Raw genomic sequence first — 24,377 nt, forward strand, 5'->3', positions numbered from 1 at the left:
CTCGTCTTTCTTGTTGAGAAATTAGGTTGTGTTAGAACACGACCTTGGGGCACTGTGTTAACTAAGATGATGATAATCATGACTTAGCAGTCAGTGTAGACAGGGACAAGCCATGTTTAACATCCCATCAGCTGGTCCATTTTAAGCCTTGTAGAGTTTAACCATGATTAGCTGACGTGGTGTTAAACACAATTGTACTTGTGTCCATTGAGTGTTAAATCATGATTAACATTGCGTAAGTTAACACAACTCTTCAAGGTCATGTTCTAACAAGACCTAACTTTTTAGTGAAGACAAATCCAGTGGGATTCAGCAGAGCTGGCTGAGTTATCCATTGCAAATAGATTAGCTTAGAAAATGTAGCTTTTTTGTTTCTTTTCCCAGACTGATGCTGTTTTCTATAATGTGTCTGTCATTCGTAAATCATCACCATGTAGTTCATCATGGGAACAAATTTTGGTCCACGGGTGTGTTCTGAAGTATTAACTCTGTTTGCTATTAGTGCTGTCACTTAAGTCACATGGTAGAGTTTCTGGCCCCTGACTGGATGACTGAAATTTTTAAAACAGGAAAATAATTAATAAATAGCGAGTAAGTAACAGCAAATAGGACCATTCACATATGATGACCTTTGTTCACATGGAAATATAGACAGGTGGTTTGGAAAACAAAAGAAGCAAAGCTAGCTCATTTGGACTTTAAAGGGACTTTTACAAAACCTAGTATGGATACAAATATTTTCATGGTGTTTTTTATTAATGCACTGACAACTGTGGGCATTGCCAGATGTAGGGTTTTTAATATGTTTCATTTATATAGCGCTTTGACTAGCTAAGGTCCTGTGCAAACTTTTATCCATTTAAACAGTCCCCTGCAGTGTCGAGAAACCCAGACATGAAAAAGAATGGAAAGAAATGTCTGAACAGTCTAGTTTCACTGAGTGATGTTGAAAAGGTGAACACATCACAGAAATTATACAAAATCTATTTGATGGTTAAAACTCTTTCCAGGTCAATCTCTGAAAATATTCTTTGTGATGCGGTGTTTAAAACACAGGATTTTTGTTTTTGTTTTTAAATCTGCACAGTGAGTTTCAACAAACCCAATGTGTAACCACTGCAAACTGCAGAAAGGCGACATTTAACTCAACTTTTGCAGAGCAGTTTCCAAACCTGGGCGCCTATGCTAGCTCATCTACTTCCTTCAGGGCCTTCAAACAGGTATTTAGTGGAGATGGGGTTGAGCAACAGAGTTCAGACCCAGATCACAGTGAGCGGAGGGTATTTATAAATCCCTACACAGGCAGACAAACAATTAGATCAGAGGTTTCCTGAAGTTCAGAGATGTTTTGAGTTGATTGGGGCCAATGTCAATTACCATACTTGGGTGCTATGGGCTCGCTTGTCCCTTAACTAACTCCATGCCAAGAGAAGCATGTAGCTGCGCCATCCCAGGATGAGCCCAGCCTCGGCAAGGTAGGTTCTTCACCGCTTTCCCCCTTGCTCCTGGGCTGGGCGGGGCGCAATCTGCTCTTGGCTTTGACTAGAAGCAGGTCACTTTCTTCCTATCCCGACCCGCTGGTTTAGCTATGCTGGCCAGCACATTGGGGGGCAGAGTCACACCATTGCCTTTTCCCCACCCACTCCCCACCCATCTCTCTGGGGGCGGGGCCCGGGAATGAGTGCTAGGAGTGCAACTCCAGAAATACAGGGAGGCTGTGCTGGGGCTGGTGGAGAAGGGTCCTTCTGGAACACGTGAACAAGGAGACAGGCGGGAGATGAGCTCAGCTGGGACTTGGGCCCTCGCGTCTATTTCTCACTCCTCTTCAGGACAAAGGAGGGGGAACGTACACGTTATTTTCCAAAGCACACATGATGCATTTTCTATACTCATCACACTCACACAAACATCACCATAGATGGGTGCGTCACGCCCCCTTTGAGCCTTGGCTGCGATTTTCAAAGGGGCCGAAGGGAGTTAGGAAATCAGTGGGATTTGGGCACCTAACCCCCTTAAGTGCCTTTGAAAAGCACCACCTAGATCCCTCTTGCTGGAAGCTCGCTGAGCCAGCCAGTCTATTTGGAGCTGTGCAGGTGCGTGTTGAGCATTTCCTTCGCTTGGATGAGAGCTGTCTCAGTTGGCACCTCCAGGTGCGGCGCCACCCCTGCGCCCTCCCAGGAGGTGCCATCAGCAGAGCTCACAGATCTGGAGGTGGGGATGGTGATGTAGAGGCCGGTGTCATCCACATGATATGTCTGAGGGGGGTGACAGCCACCGCTGGTCACTTGTCCGATGATGAAAGCTCTGCCCAGCCTCTTCATGATATACACAAACTCCTCAGCTGCCCCCGCAGTCACAGCACTGGTGAGGATGATCAAGCCCTTCTGGGAGCCGTACCGCTCACCTGCGAGAGGCAAGAGCAAATGTCCTTACAAAGTTCCACTTTCAAAAAAGAGCCAAGGCACAATGCATTGTGGGGATTAAAGGTTAACCCTTTTCCATCCACCTGGCATTGAAGTCCCTGAAAGAGTTTTGAAACCTTCACTCACTCCCCAGCTTGAATGGCATGAATTTGCTTTTTGCCCTCAAATGACACATGGTAAGCAAGGCCGGTCAGTTTCACTTGTGGTGCTGAGTCAGTTTCCCTCTCGGGCTTTCCTGCAGTAAGAAGACTGCCACTGTGCTTGAGTTGAAAGGGCTGTAGGGGGGTGGGGGGATGTTTTACATTCACAGGGCTTTCCATGGAATTCAAACACAATTAAAAAAAAGGCAAAACATTTCTATTGATCAGAGGTTTTGCCAAGCCCTTTTATAGAAAATCTCTAGTTGGAATCTGAACTGACCTGGTATGTCCCTTACATAACCAGATGGGAGCAGTAGATTTTTCTCTTGGTGACAGATTTTCAAAATAGTTCAGCACACTGGGTGCTGGTTGGGTGCTAAGCTCTTTGAAAATCTGGCCCTAGGTGTTGCAACAGGAGCTGAGCACTTGGAAATCTTATCCTAAGCTTCTTTAAAAATCTGGTCTTTTTAAAGCTTTTAAAGCTTCTATAAATATCTGTCTGTCATAGGTGCCCACGGTGTTATAGTTAATGATTAGGCGAGAGCCCGGGCTGTGGCACAGTTCAAAGTCAAAAAGTGTAAAAAAAAAAGCAGAGAACATGCAAATTGGTCGGGAACAGTCACCAAACCCAGTGATGATGGAACCTGGCGATGTTCTGAACAAAAAGTTCTCGGCCGTGCTCGTAGCCGCTTCCATCCCTTCACATGGACCGTACAGACATTCTAGGCTTCAGCGTGACACACACACAGAGTGACAATCCTGGGATCTTATTAGATAGCCAACCCTGAGTGATAAGAAAGGGGGCTGCCTCATGCTTGAGGCTTCTCTTCCAGAATTCATTTTAAAAACAACTCATGCCACCAACAAATGAACATCTCCCAGAAGATATCCCCAGTAGTCACAGTGGATACGTAGGGCCGGATCCAATTCCCACTGAGGTCAATGGGATTGTGTCCATTCTTGGGGTTCAAATGATGATTCACGCTGCTCCAGAGTGCTAACCATGTCTAATTATGGCCATCAGTGCAGCACCTTGGGTCAGCACTGTCTGTGATTTTCTCCCCCTTAACATTAAGATCAGTATTTAGGGTTGTTTAGAGCTCAATGGGCACTCTTATAATCATGAGGGAGCTGACACTGCCTAATGCTGAGAGCCCTCCCCTCCCAGGGACGACAGAGTGCTCTGCTCTCCTCAGGTCAGCGCCCTAGACCGGCTCGGACATTTGGAGTATATAATTTTTCTCTGCTCATTGCTTTTCCATTCTCCATACAGGCTGGGCCTTTTGTGGTAGGGGAACGTTGTCTCTGATGGATTGCTAGGAAACCAGCATTCCAGGTGTGTGGGAAATAGGTAGAGAGTACCCGTCGACACCTGAAAGGAAAAGCTCTTGCAAAGGGCAATTGACATCTCACCTGCGAGCTGCGGCTGGGTCCAGATCTCACTTGTCGTATCATTGGGTCGATTGTAGACTTTATCCAGGAGAACTGGGTGCCCTTCATCAAAGAAATAGGAGCACAGGGCTGCTATGGAGGAAGTGGGGCCTCCGATATTGTACCTTTTTAAAAGCAAACAAAAAAACCCCTCATCCAGAACATGTAAGGAAATAACTGAACACTTGTTGCAAATAGTACAACTGCCCTGCCCATCTCCCTCCCACAAGCATCTGTTTTGTAGTGCGTTGTCACCGGCTGGCTGGCTGGCCCTTTAAGCTACCCCCAAGCTGAGCCTGATCTGGTGGCTTAATTACCATTAGTGACACAGCTGTGACAGGGTCAAGGCTGACTACAAAGAGAGACAGAACCCAGTCAGCGGGAGGAGATCCAAGACAGAAGAGGCAGGGTGTTCCCCCTCTCTGGGAAGGGCATAGTGAAGATAAGCTGAAGAGGGCTGCAGGGATGGAACTAGTCCCTGTGGTGGGCCCTGGCGAAGGCAGCGGGGCAGTCCTGGATATCAGCATTCCAGGGGAGGACCATGGAGCCGAGAAGACCCAGGGAAAAGGTTGAGAGGGCTGGGAGCTAGAGGAGAGGCTGTGTGAACCACAGGCTACTGGGAAGCAGTGTAAGGGGCTAAGAGGTAGGATATGGCCCATGAAAGCAACAGCATATCTGAAGGAGCAGACCTAGCCACTTAGTCCAGGGTCGGCACCAAGAGCAGAAGGTGGGTCTGAGTTCCTCTACCAGGATTTTTGCATCCGGGATCGGGCTGAGGACAGAGCCCATGGCAGGTTTTTTGAGGAGTAGCCCCAGAGGGTAAAAGGGTCTCTTGTTGGACTGGAAGGTGACTGAGCCAGACTGAGCTCAGAGGGCTAAGATGTGGACAGAAACAGCCAAAGAGGTGAGCAACAGTGGGCTAGAAGTGAAGACCCCTGCAGTACCATGACCTGATGGCAGGGGGTGCTGTGTCAGTGAGTGCAGTTGCTTGCACACCTCCAATAATATGGCCTTGACCTCATGGCTTCTATTTACATAGTGCATTCTGCCCCGCAGTATTTGCACTCCTAACGCTGCAGAACTGTGCTTCCGCTTGAGAATCTGAAAGGGAACCTGACCAGAAACAAGACGTGAAACTAATTAGGCTTATTTTCCTGACTCACCACCTCCCACCCCCCACCAGCCCCAAAGTAAACAAGCAGCATCAATGGGGACATGACATTCTTATAGTTCTCCGGGTTTATTAACCTAAGGCTCTTACTAGCAGAAGCAAAGGCCTTTAAAAATGAGCCAATACACTCAAATTTTGCTGTGTAAATCTAGACGCTGGATGCCATTTTTAGGCACCAGAATAAGGGGCCTGATTTTCAGCCCCTGCACTGCCCAGGAAAGCCAATTGGCGCTGTGCATGTTCAGTGCCACATCAAATCAGGCGGCATATTTGGGTATCTAAATATTGATGCAGGTGCCTAACTTAGGGCATGCAAGGCTGAGAATTTTGGCCCACGATTTTTAAACTAAGAGTCTTCTTTTTAATTCTACATCAGCAGCTCAAGATATAAGTCATAGATGTGTCACCCCAGACGGAGCTCCTGCTGTAAAGACACACCATTCCTTTTAAACCCGTCACCATTAATGACACCAGCCGTTTCTCTCCTGGAAACACCAAATGCCATATATGTTGTACTGCTGTGACGTAAAGCGCCCCCAAGAGGGCAATCCGGAGCGCCTCTAATCTGTAAATCTGACGGTATGCACAGCAGGTGTATACACACGTTAATGTAATGTGCTACAGAGATTTAACAAGAGACTGCTACAAGAATTTCCCTTTTGCCCTGCATCCCAGGGCCGATTTCAACATGCTGGTGTAGAGGAGGAGTGAGGGCTTGAGAATGAGTTAATTTGTTTTCCCATTTCAATCAGAACACTGTCTGGTGCACTGTATTGGAAATGTTTAGCCCTTGCTCCCCAGCTGTCATGGTAAGGTGTTCCCCTGCTGTAATTTAACAGACCTTGTAGTAGGGTCTGGAGGTAACTGATATTTAGTGCAATCCAGCCAGACCCCAAGGCAAAAAAAAATGGCTCTCCAGCCCAGGGAGGGGTTAGTAGAATCCAGGGGGTGACTTCATCAGAGACAGGGAAATCACCCCAGCTTCCTACACGATGTGGGAACGGCCACAGCGGACTCACGCTGATAGCCGAATCAGCCTGAGACGCAGTTCTCCTGCATGCTAGCGGATAGAGCACTAGACTGGGATTCAGAGGAGACCTGGGTTCTAGTTCTGGCTCTGCCAGGGGCCCATTGGGTAACCTTGGGCAAGTCACTTTGTGTCACTCCATGCCGCGGTTTTCCCATCTGTAACATGGGGATAATGATACCAACCTCCTTTGTAAAGCATGTGGAGATCTAGGGATGAAAAATGCTGGGGAAGAGTACAGCGAGACTCTGCTGCCAGTACATCCCAGGGACCCAGCTGTACCTGTCAGAGCCCACGCTGACGCTGCTGCAGTTGTCACTGTAATGAGGGGTGTGCACAGTGCTGGAGTGGGGTACAGGAGGCAATGCCATGGTTAATGGATGTCACTGGATAAGCCTGGACCCTTAGCTTTCCACTTGCCATGCAGCATGAACTCCATTGGGCTCCAGTCACGGTCCCTTTCCTGCAGGACTGTCATTACGAGCTCATTGCCAGCTGGGGGCAGGAGATGAGTTCCCTCCTCCTTCCCCCCATAATGAAATGAGAAAGGTCTTGGAAGGGGAATCATGGGCCAAATTCTGCTGTCTGTTACAGTGGTGTAAATTCAGAATAACTCTGCTGACTTCTATGCAGATACTCCAGATTTACACCAGTGTAACACAGAGCAGAACTTTGGTCTATATCAGGCTGGGCTAGGCTGAGGAACTTACACTAAAGAGCATCGTGGCTGCAGCAAGGGATATTGGTAATTCAGCATGTCATTTTCCTCATCAATAAGTGTAGAGCAATCCTGAGCGCAGAACCGCGCTGCTAGAGGTGCTGGCCAGGGTGAAGCTGACGTACTGACGAGGGCAGGTCAGACCATTTCTGACTGAATGAAATATTGTTGGAACTGAGATGTTTCAGTTTGCTGAAGACTGTCAGGCTGGGGAGCGAGGGGATCTCTCACATGCTCTAAGGTGGTGGGTAGGGTGCTGCCCTGGGATGTAGGAAACCCAGATTCAAGATTCTGCTCTGTTGGAATCAGCGTGATCTGGGAATGAAAAATGGTGCCTGCATTAGGCAGAGCTGGGATTTGAACCAGGACCTCCCCATGTGCTGGTGCCCGACTGCCCACTCTGAGGCATTTAGACCCAACTCTGCTTTAATGCAGGCAGGTTTGGTTTTGTTCCAATGCGGAACCCAGACAAATTTGAAACCTCAAAACGTGCTGTCAATGGGAACTGGTGTCCTCTAGTCCCACTGCAGGAAGGGTGAGTCCTGGGGTGTCCACCCCACACAAACCCTGAGCGGGTTCATGTGGGCCAGGATGGGACAGTTAACCTTAGACGCTGCACCTGGAGGGGAACCAGGGCTTGATAAGCATTAATGGCAGGTGAAGCCCAGTTGGGCTAGGAGTGTAAAGCCAGGAAGTGAGAGCAGGAAGGAGGTCTGCAGTCACTCCCTAGAGGGAAAGGCAGCTGGCCAGGGACAAGGAGAAGATCCAGGGGAGAGTAAGTGCTGGGTCCTGCTGTGGACTGGGGACTTTGACAAGTGATTGAGAGGGGTGAAGCAGCCAAGGAGAGCAGAGGAATCTCCAGTGGTAAACCCAGAGATAGGCCAGGAGAGAGAAGAATGGGGTAGGAAGGAGCCCAGGAAAACAGCTACTGTAACAGAGATTGAGCAGACCTGGATTGCTAGTCATAGGGCTGGAACAGGAGTAGTGGGGTGGGCCTGGGTTCCCCTACCAGACACTGGGAAAGTGGCACAGGACCTGGCGACCTGGAACAAAAGACCACCTGAGACAGCTTGTCTGGTGTGACTTTGTTACCCCGGAAGGGAGGGCACTAGAGTGACCTGGCCAGAGGGCCAAGTCATGAAGAGAGAGCACCCCGAGACACAGAGAGTGAGAGAGGGGCCGCAGTATGAGCAACTGACGGGAGGGAGTGAGAGCTAATCCCACACCTAGCCACACGGAGGTGCACTTGCAGTGAGTGGAACCCCTTCACTAACATCCCTGATTCCAGTCTATCTCAAGCAATTACGTTCTGCCTGCCTAAACTCCCTCTACAATTGCAGGAGAATACACAGTTCTTCTTCACTTCCTATCTTAAACTGCCCCGTAACATTGCTGAGTGTTGTCTAACAATTACAAGCTTCCCCCCCACAGGCAGCTGCCCTTCAGAGAGAGGGGAGGTGATCCTTGAAGTCGGTTTGTAAAGGCCTTTGGTATAGGAACCTCTCTTTGTAAATGAAAGTGATTATTTTTCATATGCCATCAATCCAAGACCACTGTAATTCAGCCAAAGATCCCTGCCCGTTTCCCTTCCTATCGTTGACTATTTGAATCATTGAGGTCACTTTCTTCGGGTAGGGAGGATGACAAACGTTTCTCACCAGGATGCTATTAAGGAGAGTTCCCAGAATGCAGATCTAGAGCAGCTGGCTGGGGAAGAGAGAGACAAAACTACAAAGCCATCCTGACGCCAGGCAGTGAGATGACAGAGCAGCTGCCTGCCCTGCAGTGCGGATTTCACATGGTGTTGAGTTGATCGAGTCTACAGGACATGGAAGGAGCAGAAAATGTCAAATGCTTCCTGTCTGTGAAAATCCGTGGGGAAACCACTGCAAATTTTCTAGCCCACTGTTGAGAGCTCTGGAATGATGAGTGTTTTGCCAGGACAATAATAATATAGCAGCACTAACTGTCTATATGCAGTGGTGGTGCAGCTATGTCACTCCAGGATATCAGAGAGACAAGGCAGAGGAGGTGATGTCTTTCACTGGACCAACTTGTGGTGGTGAGAGAGACAAGTTTTCTAGCCACTCAGCTCTCACCAACAGAGGTTGGGCCAATACAAGATATTATCTCCCCCGCCTTGTCTCTCTAACTGTACATATGTCCTGCTTCTAGGAAAATGAGCTGCTGTGGAAAATCCAGCCTTGAAGGGAAGGGTGGTTCAGTGGTTAGAGCACTAGCCTACAACTTTCAAGACCTGGGTGCGAGTCCCTCCTTGACCACAGACTTCCTGTATGACAGGAGGCGAGTCACTTAGGTCCCAATCAATAGGAGTTAGGCACCTTTGAGGATCTGGGCCTTAGTCTCTCTGTGCCTCAGTTCCTCATTTGCACTATAGCGATAACAGCCCTGTGTTGTGTGGGGATAAATCCATTAATGGTGGCGAGTGGCTCAGATAGCACAGGGATGGGGGCCAGACCTAGATAACAATGTGATTGCCAGTCCCCAGCATTCAAAAATCAGCAGTTGGGTCCCTCAAAGAAACGTGAGATTGGCTGAAAACTTCAAAACTCTCATAAATGTTGGGTCCTTTGTATCGGGTTCTGTGCCCTGACATGTGCTTGCGTCTCCTTTTCCAACTTCTCGCTGCACCAATGAGGGCTAGAAATCTACTTTAAAAAAAATGAAAGCGGAGATGATTCTCATAGAACCACCAGACTCCAGGAGCTGAGGCTTTAAGCAAAACGCCGAAATACGGTGAGACTCCTGACTGTAACCGACATGTGTGTTTCTTGAGCGTTTGAATCCGTTTCTGACACTGGGTTTATTTTGTAGGTAAATATTTGCCGGTTGTGTTGGGGCCTCATAAACGGTAGCTCTGGGCTGAGGCAAGAAAACCACTGAGGGGAGTGTTGTATAAAAGAACTATTTGCATCTACGGTATGTAGATGGTTGATAAGACAAAGAGCAACAGCAACTCACACTTAAGAATATGTAGCATTTTTCATACGTTGGGCAGCTCAGTAAAGTTGCTTAAAATTAGGCATGTGATTAAGTGCTTTGCTGCAACTGGGCTTTGGAGGGCTAATGGGGGGTGGGGGGATTGGAAAGGTGGCTCTAAGCCACCTCCATGCTCCCCACTCATGGACCAATCTGCACTGATCCCCTGATGTAACTTAGTGCAGCCCATAGTAGTATCTATTTTTCTACTAGTGAATCACTTGACCATCACCTATAACAAAATATATCATTAGCCATACATGCAGGTAAGCAAAGGCATATGCAGTCAATGCTTGTATAGAAATCAGAGATGGAAAAAAAGCCGGGAGGTCCCAGCCCTGTGTCAGTTCAGGGTTGTTTCCCATGGCAGTGGTTTTCAAACTTTTTTTCTGAGGACCCAGTTGAAGACAATTGTTGATGCCTGCAACCCAATGGAACTGGGGATGAGGGGTTTTAGGTGTGGGAGGGGCTCAGGGCTGGGGCAGAGGGTTGGGATGCAGGGGTGAGGGCTGCACGGTGGGGCTGGGAATAAGGGGTTCAGGGTGTGGGAGGGGGGTCTGGGCAGGGGGTTGGGGTGCGGGAGGGGGTCAGGGCTCTGGGCTGGAGGGGTGCAGGCCCTGGGGTGCGGCTGAGAGGTTTGGGGTGCAGAAAGGGGTTCTGGGTTTGGGGGGGCTCAGGGCTGGGTTAGGGATTGGAGGGTGGGGATGGGGCACGGATTTACCTCCAGCGGCTCCCGGTCAGCAGCGCAGCCAGGGTGCAGCGGTAGGCTTCCCGCCTGTCCTGGCACTGTGGACTGCGCTGCGCCTGAAGCGGCCAGCAACAGGTCCGGCTCCTAGGCGGAGGCGCGCAAACGGTTCTGCCTGGCTCTCGCCCGCAGGCACCGCCCCCCAGCTCCCATTGGCCAGGAACCAGTCAATGGGAGTGCGGAGCCAGTGCTCAGGGCGGGGGCAACATGCAGAGCCCCGTGGCTCCGCTGCCTAGAAGCCGGACCCACTGCTGGCTGCTTCCAGGGCGCAGGGCAGTGTCGGAGCAGGTAGGCACTAGCCTGCCTTAGCTGGGCAGCACCACCAATGGGACTTTTAACATCCTGGTCGGCGGTGCTGACCAGAGCGACCTAGTGCCTGACATACCATGACCCAGTACTGGGTCGTGACCCAAACTTTGAAAAACGCTGTCCTATGGTATATTTCCTAGGTTTCCTATCTAGTTTTCAATGTCCCAAGTGGTGGAGCAATTTCCCTTGAGACATCATTCCACATGCTAATAGATCTCACTGTTAGGAAATTTTCCTTGGATATTCACCCTGAATTTTCCTTTTCTTCATTTCATCCCTTCAGTGTTAGCTGACCTGGCATGACAGTGAACCACATAAATCTAGTTCTGAAGAAAATTCAGACTGGAACTAAGGCACACATTTTTAACAATGAGAGTAATTAACCTTTGGAACAATGTACCAAGAGTCGTGGTGGATTCTCCATCACTGGCAATTTTTAAATCAAGATTTGATGTGTTTTTAAAAGCTCTGCTCTAGGAAATAGTTTGGGGAAATTCTCTAGCCTGTGTTACACAGGAGATCAGACTAGATGATCATAATGGTCATGTGGCCTTGGAATCTATGAGTTCACTGTTTCAAATAAAATGATACTTAAATAGAATACATGGTGAATTTCTGTCCAGAATTTACCTCATGTCTATGATTAATGCATCTGTGTGAACGATCTTCTTCCAAACATGCTCCACCAGCAGCTCAGACACCTGGGTTAGAAGATCGCAGTCTCCAAACATATCGAATCTCAGGTAGCCAATGTTGTTTTCAAATACGTTGGTGCGGAAAGAAAATTTAATCAGATCTTCAAATACTTCTGGGGAAGGGATCTGAAAGAGTTTGCAAGAAAAAATAATCATTATCTGGCACTGCACTCTTGGCATAAGATTGGAGAGAAATCACATGTGTCAGGTTTAGCCCATGTTGGGCATATGTTAGGAATCTTATGTTAAGAATGTCATGTGGTGGGCATGTGTTAGGAATGTCATGTGGGAGACTTGTTTTAAGAGTCTGATATGTTGGCCATGTATAAAGAATGTCATGTGGTGGCCAGTGTCAGGAGTATCATGTGGTGGCCATGTGCTAAGATTCCTATACGTGGTACATGTGTCAGGAATATCATGTGGTGCCCATGTGCTAAGATGCTTATATGAGGGACATGTATCAGGAATGACATATGGTGCCCATGTGCTAAGATTCTTTTATGTGGGACATGTATCAGGAATGACATATGGTGCCCATGTGCTAAGATTCTTTTATGTGGGACATGTGTCTGGAATCTCACATGCGGGGCAGTGATTATCTTTATTTTGTTCATCTGGATGTTCCAGGGCAAACATCGAAAACAAATAATGATAAGACAAGGTGTGGCCAACGAGTAGAAGAAACGTGTCCACAGGTGAGATCTGCTTGGGCCTAATTTTAGAGGACTTCTTGGCACACTCACAGCACAACGAGGTGGTAATGGCTGGCAGGAGCGGGGCATACAGCTGCCACCACAACAACCCCACAGGCAGGAGAAGGACAGCTGACCTGAGTTGGGTCCAACAGGATCCAGTTGTTCTCCCACCCAGCACAGCCCAGACTTGACACTTGTTGTAGGGTCCTGTCAGGTTCGAGGGCAGGGCTCTAGTCCCTGTAACCCCTGTCTATAGTGGGGCCACAACCTGCTCCTCCAGTCAGATTTCAGTGCTTTGCCTGCCCGCCTCTGAGACTGGAACATGCCCTTGGGCTAAGACTCTAGATGCACGTCCCACCTCTGCCACAACATCCGTGTGACCTTGGGCAAATCCCTTATTGCCTCATTCCCCCTATTAAATGTCCCCACCCTACAGGAGAGCTGAGAGACTCCCTTTATCAATGCTGATGGGACACTCAGCTATGGCAATGATAACAAGAACCTGTCCAGACTGAATGCAGCCCAACGGTTTAAGGTAAATGCACATTATTGATAGTGTTTTTGCCTCTGCAGGTACAAACGCCCCCTTCCTGGCAGTAGCTCTCCACATGCATCACAAAGGAGTAGTATTATTCCCATGTTACAGCTGGGGTACAGGTTGGGGAAGCAACTCACCCAAGGTAGGAATTGAACCCAGGTCTCTTGACTGCTAGCCCACTGTTTGGCCCATTAGACAATGCTACTTGGTGGCCCAGGGCTTTGCTTCCTCTTTGCTCCTGAAGCTGATATTTGTTGCCATCATCCCAGTGCCTTTTACAAAGCCAAAACTTTGTCTGCTGATCCCGAGTCCCTGCTGGTACCAGCTACTGACCTAAATGCGAGAGCTGACTTGCGGATTCCCTTTCTGCCCCTCTTTCTCTCTGCGCCCTCTGGAAAACAACCCCGCTGGCTGGGCTGCAGACATATCAGTTCAATGCTGCTGACCTTGTCACTCGCGCCAGTGACAGTCATGCAAGTTGATCTTCCCAGGGTCCTTTGATTAATGAGTCACGGGTTTAAAGGAAAAAGCCAGCATTCATTGCATTGTTCTGATGCTGCTTTGGTCTGGTGCAGAAATGCTGAACCCCTCCTTGCAACGGAGAGGTCAGAAAAAAACCCATCTACAGATGTGTTTCTTCTCAGTAAGAATTAACCTACAAATAGGACTTCATCTGTAAGTACAGGTCCCTGGCATATACCTTCACAATGATCTGGCCCCATTAGAGAATAAGGGGGGGGGGGCTCTGGGCCAGCCCACCCTGTTCCTTGACATGGTCCCTTTAAGGAATAGGTATTTAAGGGAGCAGCGGACCAGCTAATGAATGGGGGCCAGGTGGTAATCACAGAGATATCACCTGACCAGGATCAAAACCTAGCTGTTAGTTGACTTGCTGGAAGGGAAGCTCTATAAAGTGGGGCTGGAATGTAGCTGTTAGGGAAGTTGGCTTGAGCTATATCACAGCCCTGGGAAAGGAGGCTGTGGAATCCCTTAACCAGGGGGAAGGGGTAGAGAAAACTGGATATTTAGAGACTCTGTAAATTGGACACCAGGTAGGGGAATGTTACTGTGAGTACTCTGAGCTGCAAACAAGTTATCTGGGAGAAGTAAGAGGAGCTGAGGGTGGGGCCCTGCTCTATATCAGGGATGACCCACTGCCCTTAAGCATGTTGGTTAAGAATAAGCTCTGTATTTGTTCACACTTACATGGTTTATGATATAGCTTCCTACCCGCGCAATGAACATGCTGTAACCAATCTGTGCCCATTTCAGAGCTCCACATTTGTTTGAAGTGTTGCCAGCTCGCCTGACTTTATTGTGAGTCTTGTGTTTAATTGGTGTTTGCCTTAAAGCCCCAGATCCTGGAGTCATGTGAACAGGAGAGCATCTCAACTTGGCCTTGATGGCTGCAGAGAAAAGCTGGAAAATATGGGTATCCCAATGGCTCAAAAGCTGAAAGGCAAATAAAACGCTTTTTCTTTCCAAATCTCATGATTTTGAGTGGCCCGATGCCTGGTTTGTTTTTTAAACATGGGTGGTTGACAATAGTGGGTTATTCCCTCTTGCACAATTGGAAATTAATGACAGCTATGGCTAAATTAAAAGGGTTGAATTATTACATATAAGCTCTCTGGGCCTTAATGAAGAAGAACACCACACGCAGTGTGGATTAGAATGGAGATTTTTCCTGTGCCAACAGACCAGGCCCATGCCACCTGAGTCACAGAAGAATTGCTATTAACTAACTGGATAGGGTCCATGGGCCCTGTCCTGTAAACACTGAGCGCCCAAGAGTAACGCTACATGAATGAGACTGTGTGGCATGATGCAGGGCTAGGATGTTGGCCTGGCCTTCAAAGGAGTGGGTTCAAGTCCTGGTTCTGCCACTGATCAGCTCTATGGCCTTGGGCATGTCACTTCCTTACTCCGTGTCTCAGTTTCCTTTCCCACTCTTTACCTGTCTTTGGGGCAGGGACTGCCTTTTACTATGTGTTTGTGCAGCACCTAGCACAATTGGGCTCTGATCTCCGTGCCTCTAGGTCCTTCTGTACTGTAAATAAACAACATTGCCAGCTCCAGGCATCCAAAAATGATGGACCGTACCCCCTTGCAATCCTGAGATGGCTTAAAAATCATGAGATTTAAAAAAAATACATTTGGGTTCTTTTTCTCTAGCGTGTGGTTTTTAAACCTTGAGAATTACATCCAGGTTGTGTCTTCTCTGCAACCAGCAGGGCTAGAAACGTACTTCTTTTTAAAATGAAAACTGAGGTTCTCATGTAATCACAGCACTCTACCAGCCAGAGCGTCAAGAAAAACACATAGTTGGGCAGTTCTAATTCCACCCAGCAGGGAGCAGTGGTGCACAAACACACTAGCCAGCCCACTGCTACAGAGCTATTTTAACAGGTATCTTGTAAATCAATATTCTGGCTGGAGTTACAGTTGGCAACATTTCTATTTCCAGACAAATACAGTGGCATATTATAATAGAAAGGAAAGCTTGCAAGTATGCTGTAGGCACCAAATTTAGGTTTTCATATGAAATCAGTTTTACAAAACCCAAAAATGAACGGGCACCTTTAAACAGACTCTTTGTTTTGTTTTTACTTTTAAAAATATGTCTCTTGCTGCGTTGTTGTAAATCCTACATGTAACTGCATTGTGCTAATGCATGAGGATCAGAAAGAGGCAAAAGCAAGGGACATAGACTCATAAAAGATTAGGGTTGGAAGTGACTTCTGGAGGTCTGGGTCAATGCATTGCCATGGTCCAGCCAGAGTGAAATGTCAAAAGGAAATAAACAGCATAAAGAGTGAAGAGTCAATTTGATTTGTATAGGAGCCAGATTCTAAGATGGTGTAAACTGGCACAGCTCCATTGACTTTAATGGGGTTACACTTATATACACCAGATGAGAACTGGGCCCACAGTTAAATTCTTTCATTTGCTGATAATACAATAGGTATTGATTTTTTACCCCTGTCCTGACATTGTCCCTTTAAGCAAAGTGCAAAGCCTTTATTCATTAGTGTGGCCAAGCAAAAAGACATAAGCAACCCTTCCCCTCTACCACTGAACTGTCCATAAACCCCCTCGTTCCTCCCCAAGAACTGACAATACCCCAGAAAGCACCCCCAGGGTTAGAGACTGTGCATACATAATATTTACCTAGGAAAGGAAAGATTTGATATGCAAGGACAGTTGCTGTTTAAAATGAATCCTCTTACTAGAGATGTGCAGTGAGGAGGCAACCAGGGGCCTCATTCTCAGCTGGATGCACAGAAAATTAAACCCCAACTTTAGAGGGTTAGTGGGTGCTTGGAGTCAAGGGCCCCATCTGTGACCCTTGTCATTTGAACTTGGGACATCACATGTGGAAAAATCAGGCAGCATGTCCTTTCTGCCTCAGCCCTGTGCAACTTATAGGGCCTGGTGTTCATTCATATGGATGACTCAGTACGCAAATGGAAAAGTCCTCCGAGACTTTGTGGTTTGGGGGAGAGAGAGACGGGAGAATCAGCCCAGAGGATAAGCCCGGGGAGTTGGAGCGAGGGTGGCTGAATGGGCATCTGTGAGGATATGGGACGCTGCTTCACAGCAAAAGTTTGGGCTATGTTCTGAACAGCAAACGCATACATAATGCTAGCCCCTGGGAAACCTGACTGGCAACTAGCATTTATGCATCAGGGAACTCCAGCTAGCACTGACCTTGCTGCGATCACAGAGGAGATCTCTTTACTCGCTAAATGCTGGTTTAGTGGCTATTCCAACGAGGTGGGACACACCAGGGCTACATGCAGGTCACCTGCATCCTTCCCCTTCTTCTGCCCACACACCATCACTTTGTTCGGCTTTATTATCAGGGTCAAGCTAAAGGGAACCCCACTTTTGAGGGACTGGCTGGCTCTGAAGGTTGGTGCCTCTCGTTTTAGGAAGGATGTAGGCAGTAAGCTAGAGGGGTTATTATGGCAGTGAATGAAAATGCCCTGGGAAAGATTCATCTACTACAATCTGTCCCTCGGGAATGCAAGCTTCAACGTGACCTTGAGGTGTGTGCTCTCTGGACAGTGGCACTGGGGTTCTCAGGAAACATGCATAGACAGCACCCCCTAGTGGCAGCTAGAGCAAGGCAGAGGACAATGCCCATCCTGCACAGAGGGTCAAGAGGGGAGCGGGGCTCCGCCTCAGAGTTGAGGGGGACAATGGTGCTACCCTGGGCTGAGCCCGTTCACTGCTGGCACTGGGCCAGCTGTTGTAGTTGGCTATGGAAAGAGCAAAGAGGGGACATTGCTGGAGCTTCGTGGGCCTCTTGCTGCCCCAGTGCTCTGCACAATAGCATCCCCAGCCTCTACTGCTCCCTCCCTGTCACCAGGTTGAGGCTTTCACCTCCAGCTCTTAGTCCACTCCTGCTCTCGCCTCTGGAAAGTCCCTAAGCCCAACCTCCCCTTATCCGGCCCTTATCCCTCTCCCGGTTCGTACTCTACCATGAGAGAGTCTGCTCCCAGACCTTCTCTGCTCCTGAGCTACACATTCCCTCTTGGAGGCTCCCGACCCCTTTCCATTCTCCCCCTCTACTCTTACGGAGGAGCCATCCTACCTCTTCCAATCCCTGCTCTTGACAAACAGGACTGAACAGAAGCATTACTGAGTGTGGGGTGAAATCCTCACCCCACTGAAGTCCCACTGGCTTCACCGGGGCTGGAATTTCACCTTTGAGGTGCTAAGTTACATTTTTATTCTATGAATCTGCTTCCAACAATCTGGTTTCACCTCAGGCAATAATAGCCACTCATAAATAACTATTACACGTGGGGAAGGGGGTGGGGAATTGACTTGCTGGATGGCGCTTTTAGGGACCTGACAGCAGATCACCAGTGAAGCATGGCCCATATTTTAGCAAGTAGCTCCCACAAAAGTTTCCCTTTAGCCTGGGATGTGCCCCATGCCCCAGGGCCACTGGGAGGTGAATGAGCAATGGAATGGAGAATCCATTGATTGGTTTCCCCGTTTTTAGCACAAATTCTTTCTCACAGCCAAGGGAAGGGACAACACCTCTGGGTGAACAAACCTATAACAGGTGCCCTTCCCTGGAAATGCTCAATCGTGATCCCCAGGGACAGAGGCTGTGAGCATGGCACAGGGTCACCCCCCACGATAAATCATACAAGCCAAAGACCTCGTAGGGTGGAAGCCCAGGGATCTCCTTCCTCAGGAAGATGCTCGACCACGTGGTCCGCTCCAAAAGCAAAATAAGGCACTCTTCCAAAGGTGACATTAAGAGCTCTAGGGGTAAGTTGTCTGGGTCAGGGATGCTATAACCATAACCAAGGAGGGGCTGAGTCCATCTGAGATGGAATTTGAACAAGTGACTCCTGGGAGTTCCCTCCAACACAATATCAAAGCAGAGGGTTTGCTGGGACACTCCACTGTATGAGGAGCTCTGCCAGGCAAACTGCACAGCGGGGGCAAAGGTGGATTATTAAAAATCAAATTCTCGTTGAGATCATCTAGCACAGGGGTCGGCAACGTTCGGCACACGGCTCGCCAGGGTAAGCACCCTGGCAGGCCGGGCCAGTTTTATTTACCTGCTGACGCGGCAGGTTCGGCCGATTGCGGCCCCCACTGGCCGCGGTTCGCCGTCCCAGGCCAATGGGGGCGGCGAGAAGCGGCGCGGGCTTATCCTGGCGAGCCGCATGCCTAGGGTTACCATACGTCCGGATTTTCCCGGACATGTCCGGCTTTTTGGGCTCCAAATCCCCGTCCGGGGGGAAATCCCAAAAAGCCGGACATGTCCGGGAAAATCAGGACATGCGGGGCCGGCCGTGCGGGTGTTCGGGGGCCGGGCCGGCGGTGCGGTGCCGGGCCGGGCCGGGGGCTCGGGGGACGGGCCAGCGGTGCCAGGCCGGGCCGGGGGCCGGGACAGCAGTGCAGTGCCGAGGGCCGGGCTGGGGACCGGCGGTGCGGTGCCGGGGGCCGGGGGTGCTCAGCCAGGGGCCCGGGGGCCGGGCCAGGGACCGGCAGTGCTGGGCGGGCCGGGGGTGGTCGGCCGGGGGCTGGGCCCGGCACCCCAGGGCCCGAGCTGACCCAGGTTGAAGACGCCGGGGGGGCCAGCCTGGGCCGCGCCTCCTCCCCCCACACCCCGCCTTACCTGCTTCAGGCTTCCCGCGAATCAAATGTTCGCGGGAAGCAGGGGAGGGGGCGGAGACTTTGGGGAGGGGACGGAGTTGGGGCGGGGGCGTGGGCGGGGCTGGGGGCGGGGCCGGGGCCCCGTGGAGTGTCCTCCTTTCGGAGGCACTAAATATGGTAACCCTACCCCACACACCCCCTTACCTGCTTCAGGCTTCCCGCGAATCAAATGTTCGCGGGAAGCAGGGGAGGGGGCGGATACTTTGAGGAGGGGACGGAGTTGGGGCGTGGGCGTGGGCGGGGCTGGGGACGGGGCCGGGGCCCCGTGGAGTGTCCTCCTTTCGGAGGCACTAAATATGGTAACCCTACGCATGCCGAACGCTGCCGACCCCTGATCTAGCATCTATCCAGCCACGTTTCCAAGGCAAGGATCAGCCAAGCTCTCTAATGTTGATTAGGAGACCAGTTAGGAGTGGATGGTCAATATAAGGGAGTTCCCTACAATCCTGGGAGTCACAGAAAATGAGATGGTGGGTACGGTCATTTTATATGTGCAGAAGGGTAGATTACAAAATGCAAAGCATGTCTCTTGTTGAAGATCCTTAGAGCAACTACTTCGTCTCAGATCGAAAAATCAATGCCATCAGGGTAGGTCATGTAACTAATGTACTTACTGAGGCCAACTTAATACAACGTGGCAAAACTAGAGCATCTGAGAAGAAGTCAGAAGTCACCTGGTATGTGACATCTTCCATGTAATCAGTGGTATGCTCCCCCCCGGCAACTCCTCCATGTTCACACGTGAATTCACTAGTTATGGGAGAGCTCAGCTCAGCTGCCCCAGAGCAGTGGCCGTGCAAGGTCCCCCTACAAAGTCCTATATGCCCTATGCCCATTTGGGCCTTCGCCTCTGTGCTGGAGCCTGGGAAACCTGGGAGGTTTAGAAATATGGGCCAGGAATGTAGCTGGGGTCCTTAACTCGCTGCACACAGTCCTCGAACCCACATGACAGATGCTAGCGAGTCCCTAACTGAGCATGTGAGAGCCTTACCTGCATTGGCACGATCCCCGGGATGTGGTCCTTGGAGTGCTCCGGGATGTGGGCTATTTTCAGGTGCACGTCTCCAGACAGGGCTCGCAGGTCAGCCGCCACCTTCTTGGCCAGCTCCTCTTCAGAGTTAACCATCTTGTAAGTGTCCTTGGGGGCGAGGGCGGTGAGCTTGGTCGCCACGTCGGCTCCCACGTCTGCAAAGGCGTAGTTGTCCGCCACCAGCTTCCCCACCGTCTGCAGCACGCTGGGCACCTTGGTACGCAAGGCTGCGATCTGCTGGGCTGCAGCCATGGCTTCGCTCGCCTGGATGGTGATGTGCGGCTCCACCCCCGACACGCTCCACACTTTGCTGGTGAGGGGGCTGAGCACCACCTGGCTGGGGATGGAGGCATACAGGGAGCTGTTGCCAACCCGGTAGATGCCCCCCGAGAGCGAGCCACCCATGGTGGGCTCACCAATGACCGTAGCCCGGTGCAGATCCTTCATGGAGCGGGCAAAGGCTTCGGCCGCCGAGCCACTCATGTGGCTGGTCAGGATGTAGATGTCCTTAAGGGAGCCGTACCTCTGGCCAGTGACCTGGGAGAGGGTCATTACCTCAATGCTGTGCGAGGTACTGCGGTCAAAGATGGTGTAGAGGTGCTGCCGGGGTTCGGGCTCAAAGAAGTAGGAGCTGAAGATGGGCACAGCGGTGGAGTAGCCTCCCATGTTGTACCTCATGTCAATGATCATCGCGTCAGTGCCCACCAGCTTGTCCCATACCAGGTGCACTAGCTGCGGCCCAATTGCCTTCACTGTCTCTGCCTCGGCCATCATGTCGAAGCGCAGGTAGCCTAGGTTGCCTGGCAATACTTCAACCTTGAAAAGGGCCTCGATGATGTAGGCCAGCTCCTCTGGAGTGGGGATCTTGTTGGGGGACTGTTCCTCGGGGGTGGGCTCCACGTGGCTGTGGAAGACATGCAGCCGGTGGTCCCCTGAGGCTTCCTGCAGGTCGTTAGTGAGCTGGGAGGCCAATGTCTCCAAGTCCACAGCTGAGCGGTAGCCACCTTGGACCCACTTGGTGCTTAACATGGCACTGGCCTTCCCAGCTACCTCCGGGATGGCATAATGATCCTCTAATAGCTGTCCAGTGCTTTCCACAAGTGCTCCCATGACCTCGTGGAAAGCCAGCACCTCCCTGGCCTTCTCTAATGCCTCGTCAGCCAGCACGATGGCATCCGGCACCACGCCGCCACCCAGCCAGCAGTCTCCATGGTTGTCGACGAAGGTGATGACGGGCACAGTGATGGTGAGGCCCTGGGTGATGTCGTCCTCTGGCTGCAGCAGAGGGAAGGTGCGGGTGTGTGAGAGGCTGCCCGCTGTGATCTCGCCAATCAGAGTGGCGCGGCCCAGGGACTGCATGAGGTAAGCAAATTCCTCAGCAGCAGTGGCCGTACGGTGGCTGGTGAGCAGGTAGATGCCACGCTGGGCCCCGTAGGGCTGGCCCAGTAGCCCAGCCCGGCTGTTGTGCTCCTGTGTGCGGTTGGTGCGCCTGTCATAGGTAGTGAAGAGGTGGACAGGGCCGGTGGTGGGGTCCTGGAAGTAAGAGAGCAGCAGGGGCACGGCGCCTGAGGATGGGCCCCCAGGGTTGTAGCGCAGGTCCACAATCAGGTTCTCAGTGGCCTGGAGGGGCTCCCACACCTTGTGCACAATGTAGGGGCCCAGCTTAGCCAGTACGGAGGCATCAGCAAACTCATCAAAGCGCATGTAGCCCACATTGTCTGGCAGCACCGACACCTGGAACACAGTGTCCACCAGGGCCCGCTGCAACTCCTCATTATCAGGTAGGTCAGCAGCCACTGGGATCTCCTCCTCCACGGGTGAGATAGCAGCCTCGCCTGGCGTGGTGACCCGAAGCAGGAGGCGTGGGTCCTCGGACACAGCCTGCAGTTCGGCGTTGAGCTTGGTGGCTAGGTCCTCGACAGACTGGATGGAGGAGTAGTCGAAGGCAGAGAGGTGCTGCAGCAGCGCGGGCACCCTCTCTGCCAAAGTGTAATAGTCCTGCAGTATGCCCATGAGGCGGCTGATCGTACCAGGCACTTCCCTGCGAACTGACAGGATGGCCAGTGCCTTCTCCAGGGCCTGCTCCATCTGGCTGGCTACACATGGCGGCACCCCAGTGACCTCCCAGCTCTGCCCACCCCCGTTCAGAGGGCTCACAGACCGCGATACGGGCACTGTCACGTAGAAATGGGAGGCACCGATCCGTAGCTTCTGAACGTCCAGCGAGCCCCCAGCTGTCCTCTCCCCCACAACGATGGCTCTGTGCATGTGCTTGAGGATGTAAGCCACATCTTCGGCCACCCCGGTGGTGTGCCGGCTGATCAGCACGACAACATCTTTGTCCTTGCCGTACCTTTCACCCAGCACCTGGGGCAGGGTCCATATCTCCGTGGTGGTGTTGGAGGGCCGGTTGTACACCGTGTCCACGTGCAACACCTTGTCAGCTTCGTACAGGTAGGAGATGATGAAAGGGATGCCGGAGACCTGCCCCCCAGTGTTGTAGCGCAGATCTAGCACCAGGGCAGAGGTCCCCATCAACGTCTTCCACACCTTGTCCACCAGGAAAGCCCCAATCTTCTGCACAACATCTTGGCCGATGATATGATCGATCCTCAGATAGCCCACGTTTCCCCCCAGCTGTTCATACTTGACCACATGCTGGATAAGATCCAGGAGCTGCTCCCGAGTGAAGGAAGTCTCATCTTCTTGCTTTGGAGCCACGGTAGCCAACGGCTCATAGGAGATCACTAGCCTTGGGTCATTCAAGGCACCTTGCACACCAGCCGTCAAGACGTTGGCCAACAATTTGGGATCTGAGATGTCCAGGATCTCCCCACTCTTGATGGCCTGTTCGATAGCATCTTGCATCCCCACCAGGTTTTCAGGGAAGCAGTAATTATCCAGAAGCACCTTGGCCATGTCCAGCACCAGATTTGGCTGGAAGATTTCCTCAGTACATATGTTGCAGAAAATCAGAGCTGATAACAACAAGAGAGGTCCCCCAATCATTTTGAATCATTAGGGGGAGGAAAATAAATTGCACCTTGATAAGAAATCAGAGATGCTTGTAGATCTAGACACGTTCAGCTCTCCACTGACCCTCTCTGTCTGTGAATCAGCACTGAAAGCCCAGTGTTAAATCTGGGAGTACTGACTAGATAAGTCTTTTATCTGCATTAAACCTCTAATCTCATTAAACTGGAGTGCATCAGCCAAAGTGCACGAATAGATGAAGTTCAGCATCATGCCACTTTTCAAACCTCTTATGAAACAGTAATGAAGTACAGTCAAGGAGATGTTTATTCCAAGTTGTTAGACTCATAGGTCTCCCTCTGACAGTTAACTGCTTTCAGTACACTCCTGCCCATTTTAAACTGGTCCAGACTTATCAACCTCAGATCATTTAAATGCAGAGCCATTTGGTGGAGAACCACAATTAGAAGAGCAATAATCCAACCTATTATTGTCACTTGTGGCAAAATAATACCTGGAGCATTTTGAATTAGCCTAGATCAGCAGATAATTTGGTATTTTTGCCCTGGTGATTACTTAGAATTCTCTGTCCTTGGTATTTTCCAGCCCATTGTCTGCAACAGGCTGTATTTACAGCCTGCAACTACAGCGTCTCAACTGGAAACACAGAACATTTGGAAACAGCCTATTAAATGCAAGGTAACAACAGCCCATTCATTTCAGTGGTGACAATTCCCATCATTTTGAATGGGGCTGTGTAAAATACATTTGCCTCAACATACTGCAGCTAAATCTGAGGTGACTTTAATCTTCATAATTTGCACTCTGTCAGGATTTACTGGTAATACCACTGGGTAACATATGGTCGTGTCTGGCAACAGCTTCCAGCCAATAGACATTCGACTTGATATACTAAAATAGAACTTTGTTCTCCAATGTCTTCGGAACCCTATTGTATTAAGAGTTTGAAAGCGGATCAGCACGAGTGGGATGCAGCTGCTGGTGGCATCCATTTGAACTGTCAACATGCCGAGCTACAGGGTGACATAACAAAGACACACGACGGGGCCAGATTCTGGCTTTACCTTTAGGACAAGTGCTGGTTGAGTGATGATTCTCCGAGCCATGAGGCAGATGTAAGAATAGCCCAGAGAGAAGGAGCTGCAGTCCTTTCACACTGCTTCCAAAATGAAGAATGTGCATCAACCTGTTGCCATGTTCCGGTGGGTGCATAGGGGCTCTGGCCATCCCCCCTCAGTGCCATGGAGTGGTGACTGACTTCTAGCCGACCTC

General features: G+C 50.5%; 1 protein-coding gene across 1 annotated transcript; it reads right to left on the reverse strand.

Moving 5' to 3' along the window:
• Nucleotides 1-737: 737 nt before the first annotated feature.
• On the reverse strand, nucleotides 738-23,120 carry RBP3 (retinol binding protein 3). The gene is made up of 4 exons (XM_005307329.3): nucleotides 20,073-23,120; nucleotides 11,595-11,785; nucleotides 3,977-4,119; nucleotides 738-2,404 (listed from the first exon to the last, which is right to left on the reverse strand). Exons 1-4 carry the CDS (start codon nucleotides 23,118-23,120, stop codon nucleotides 2,076-2,078), a joined length of 3,711 nt encoding a protein of 1,236 aa, XP_005307386.2. The 3' UTR covers nucleotides 738-2,075.
• Nucleotides 23,121-24,377: the final 1,257 nt, after the last annotated feature.

The sequence above is a fragment of the Chrysemys picta genome, chromosome 7 (genome assembly GCF_011386835.1).
Source record: "Chrysemys picta bellii isolate R12L10 chromosome 7, ASM1138683v2, whole genome shotgun sequence".
Lineage (NCBI taxonomy): Eukaryota > Metazoa > Chordata > Testudines > Emydidae > Chrysemys > Chrysemys picta.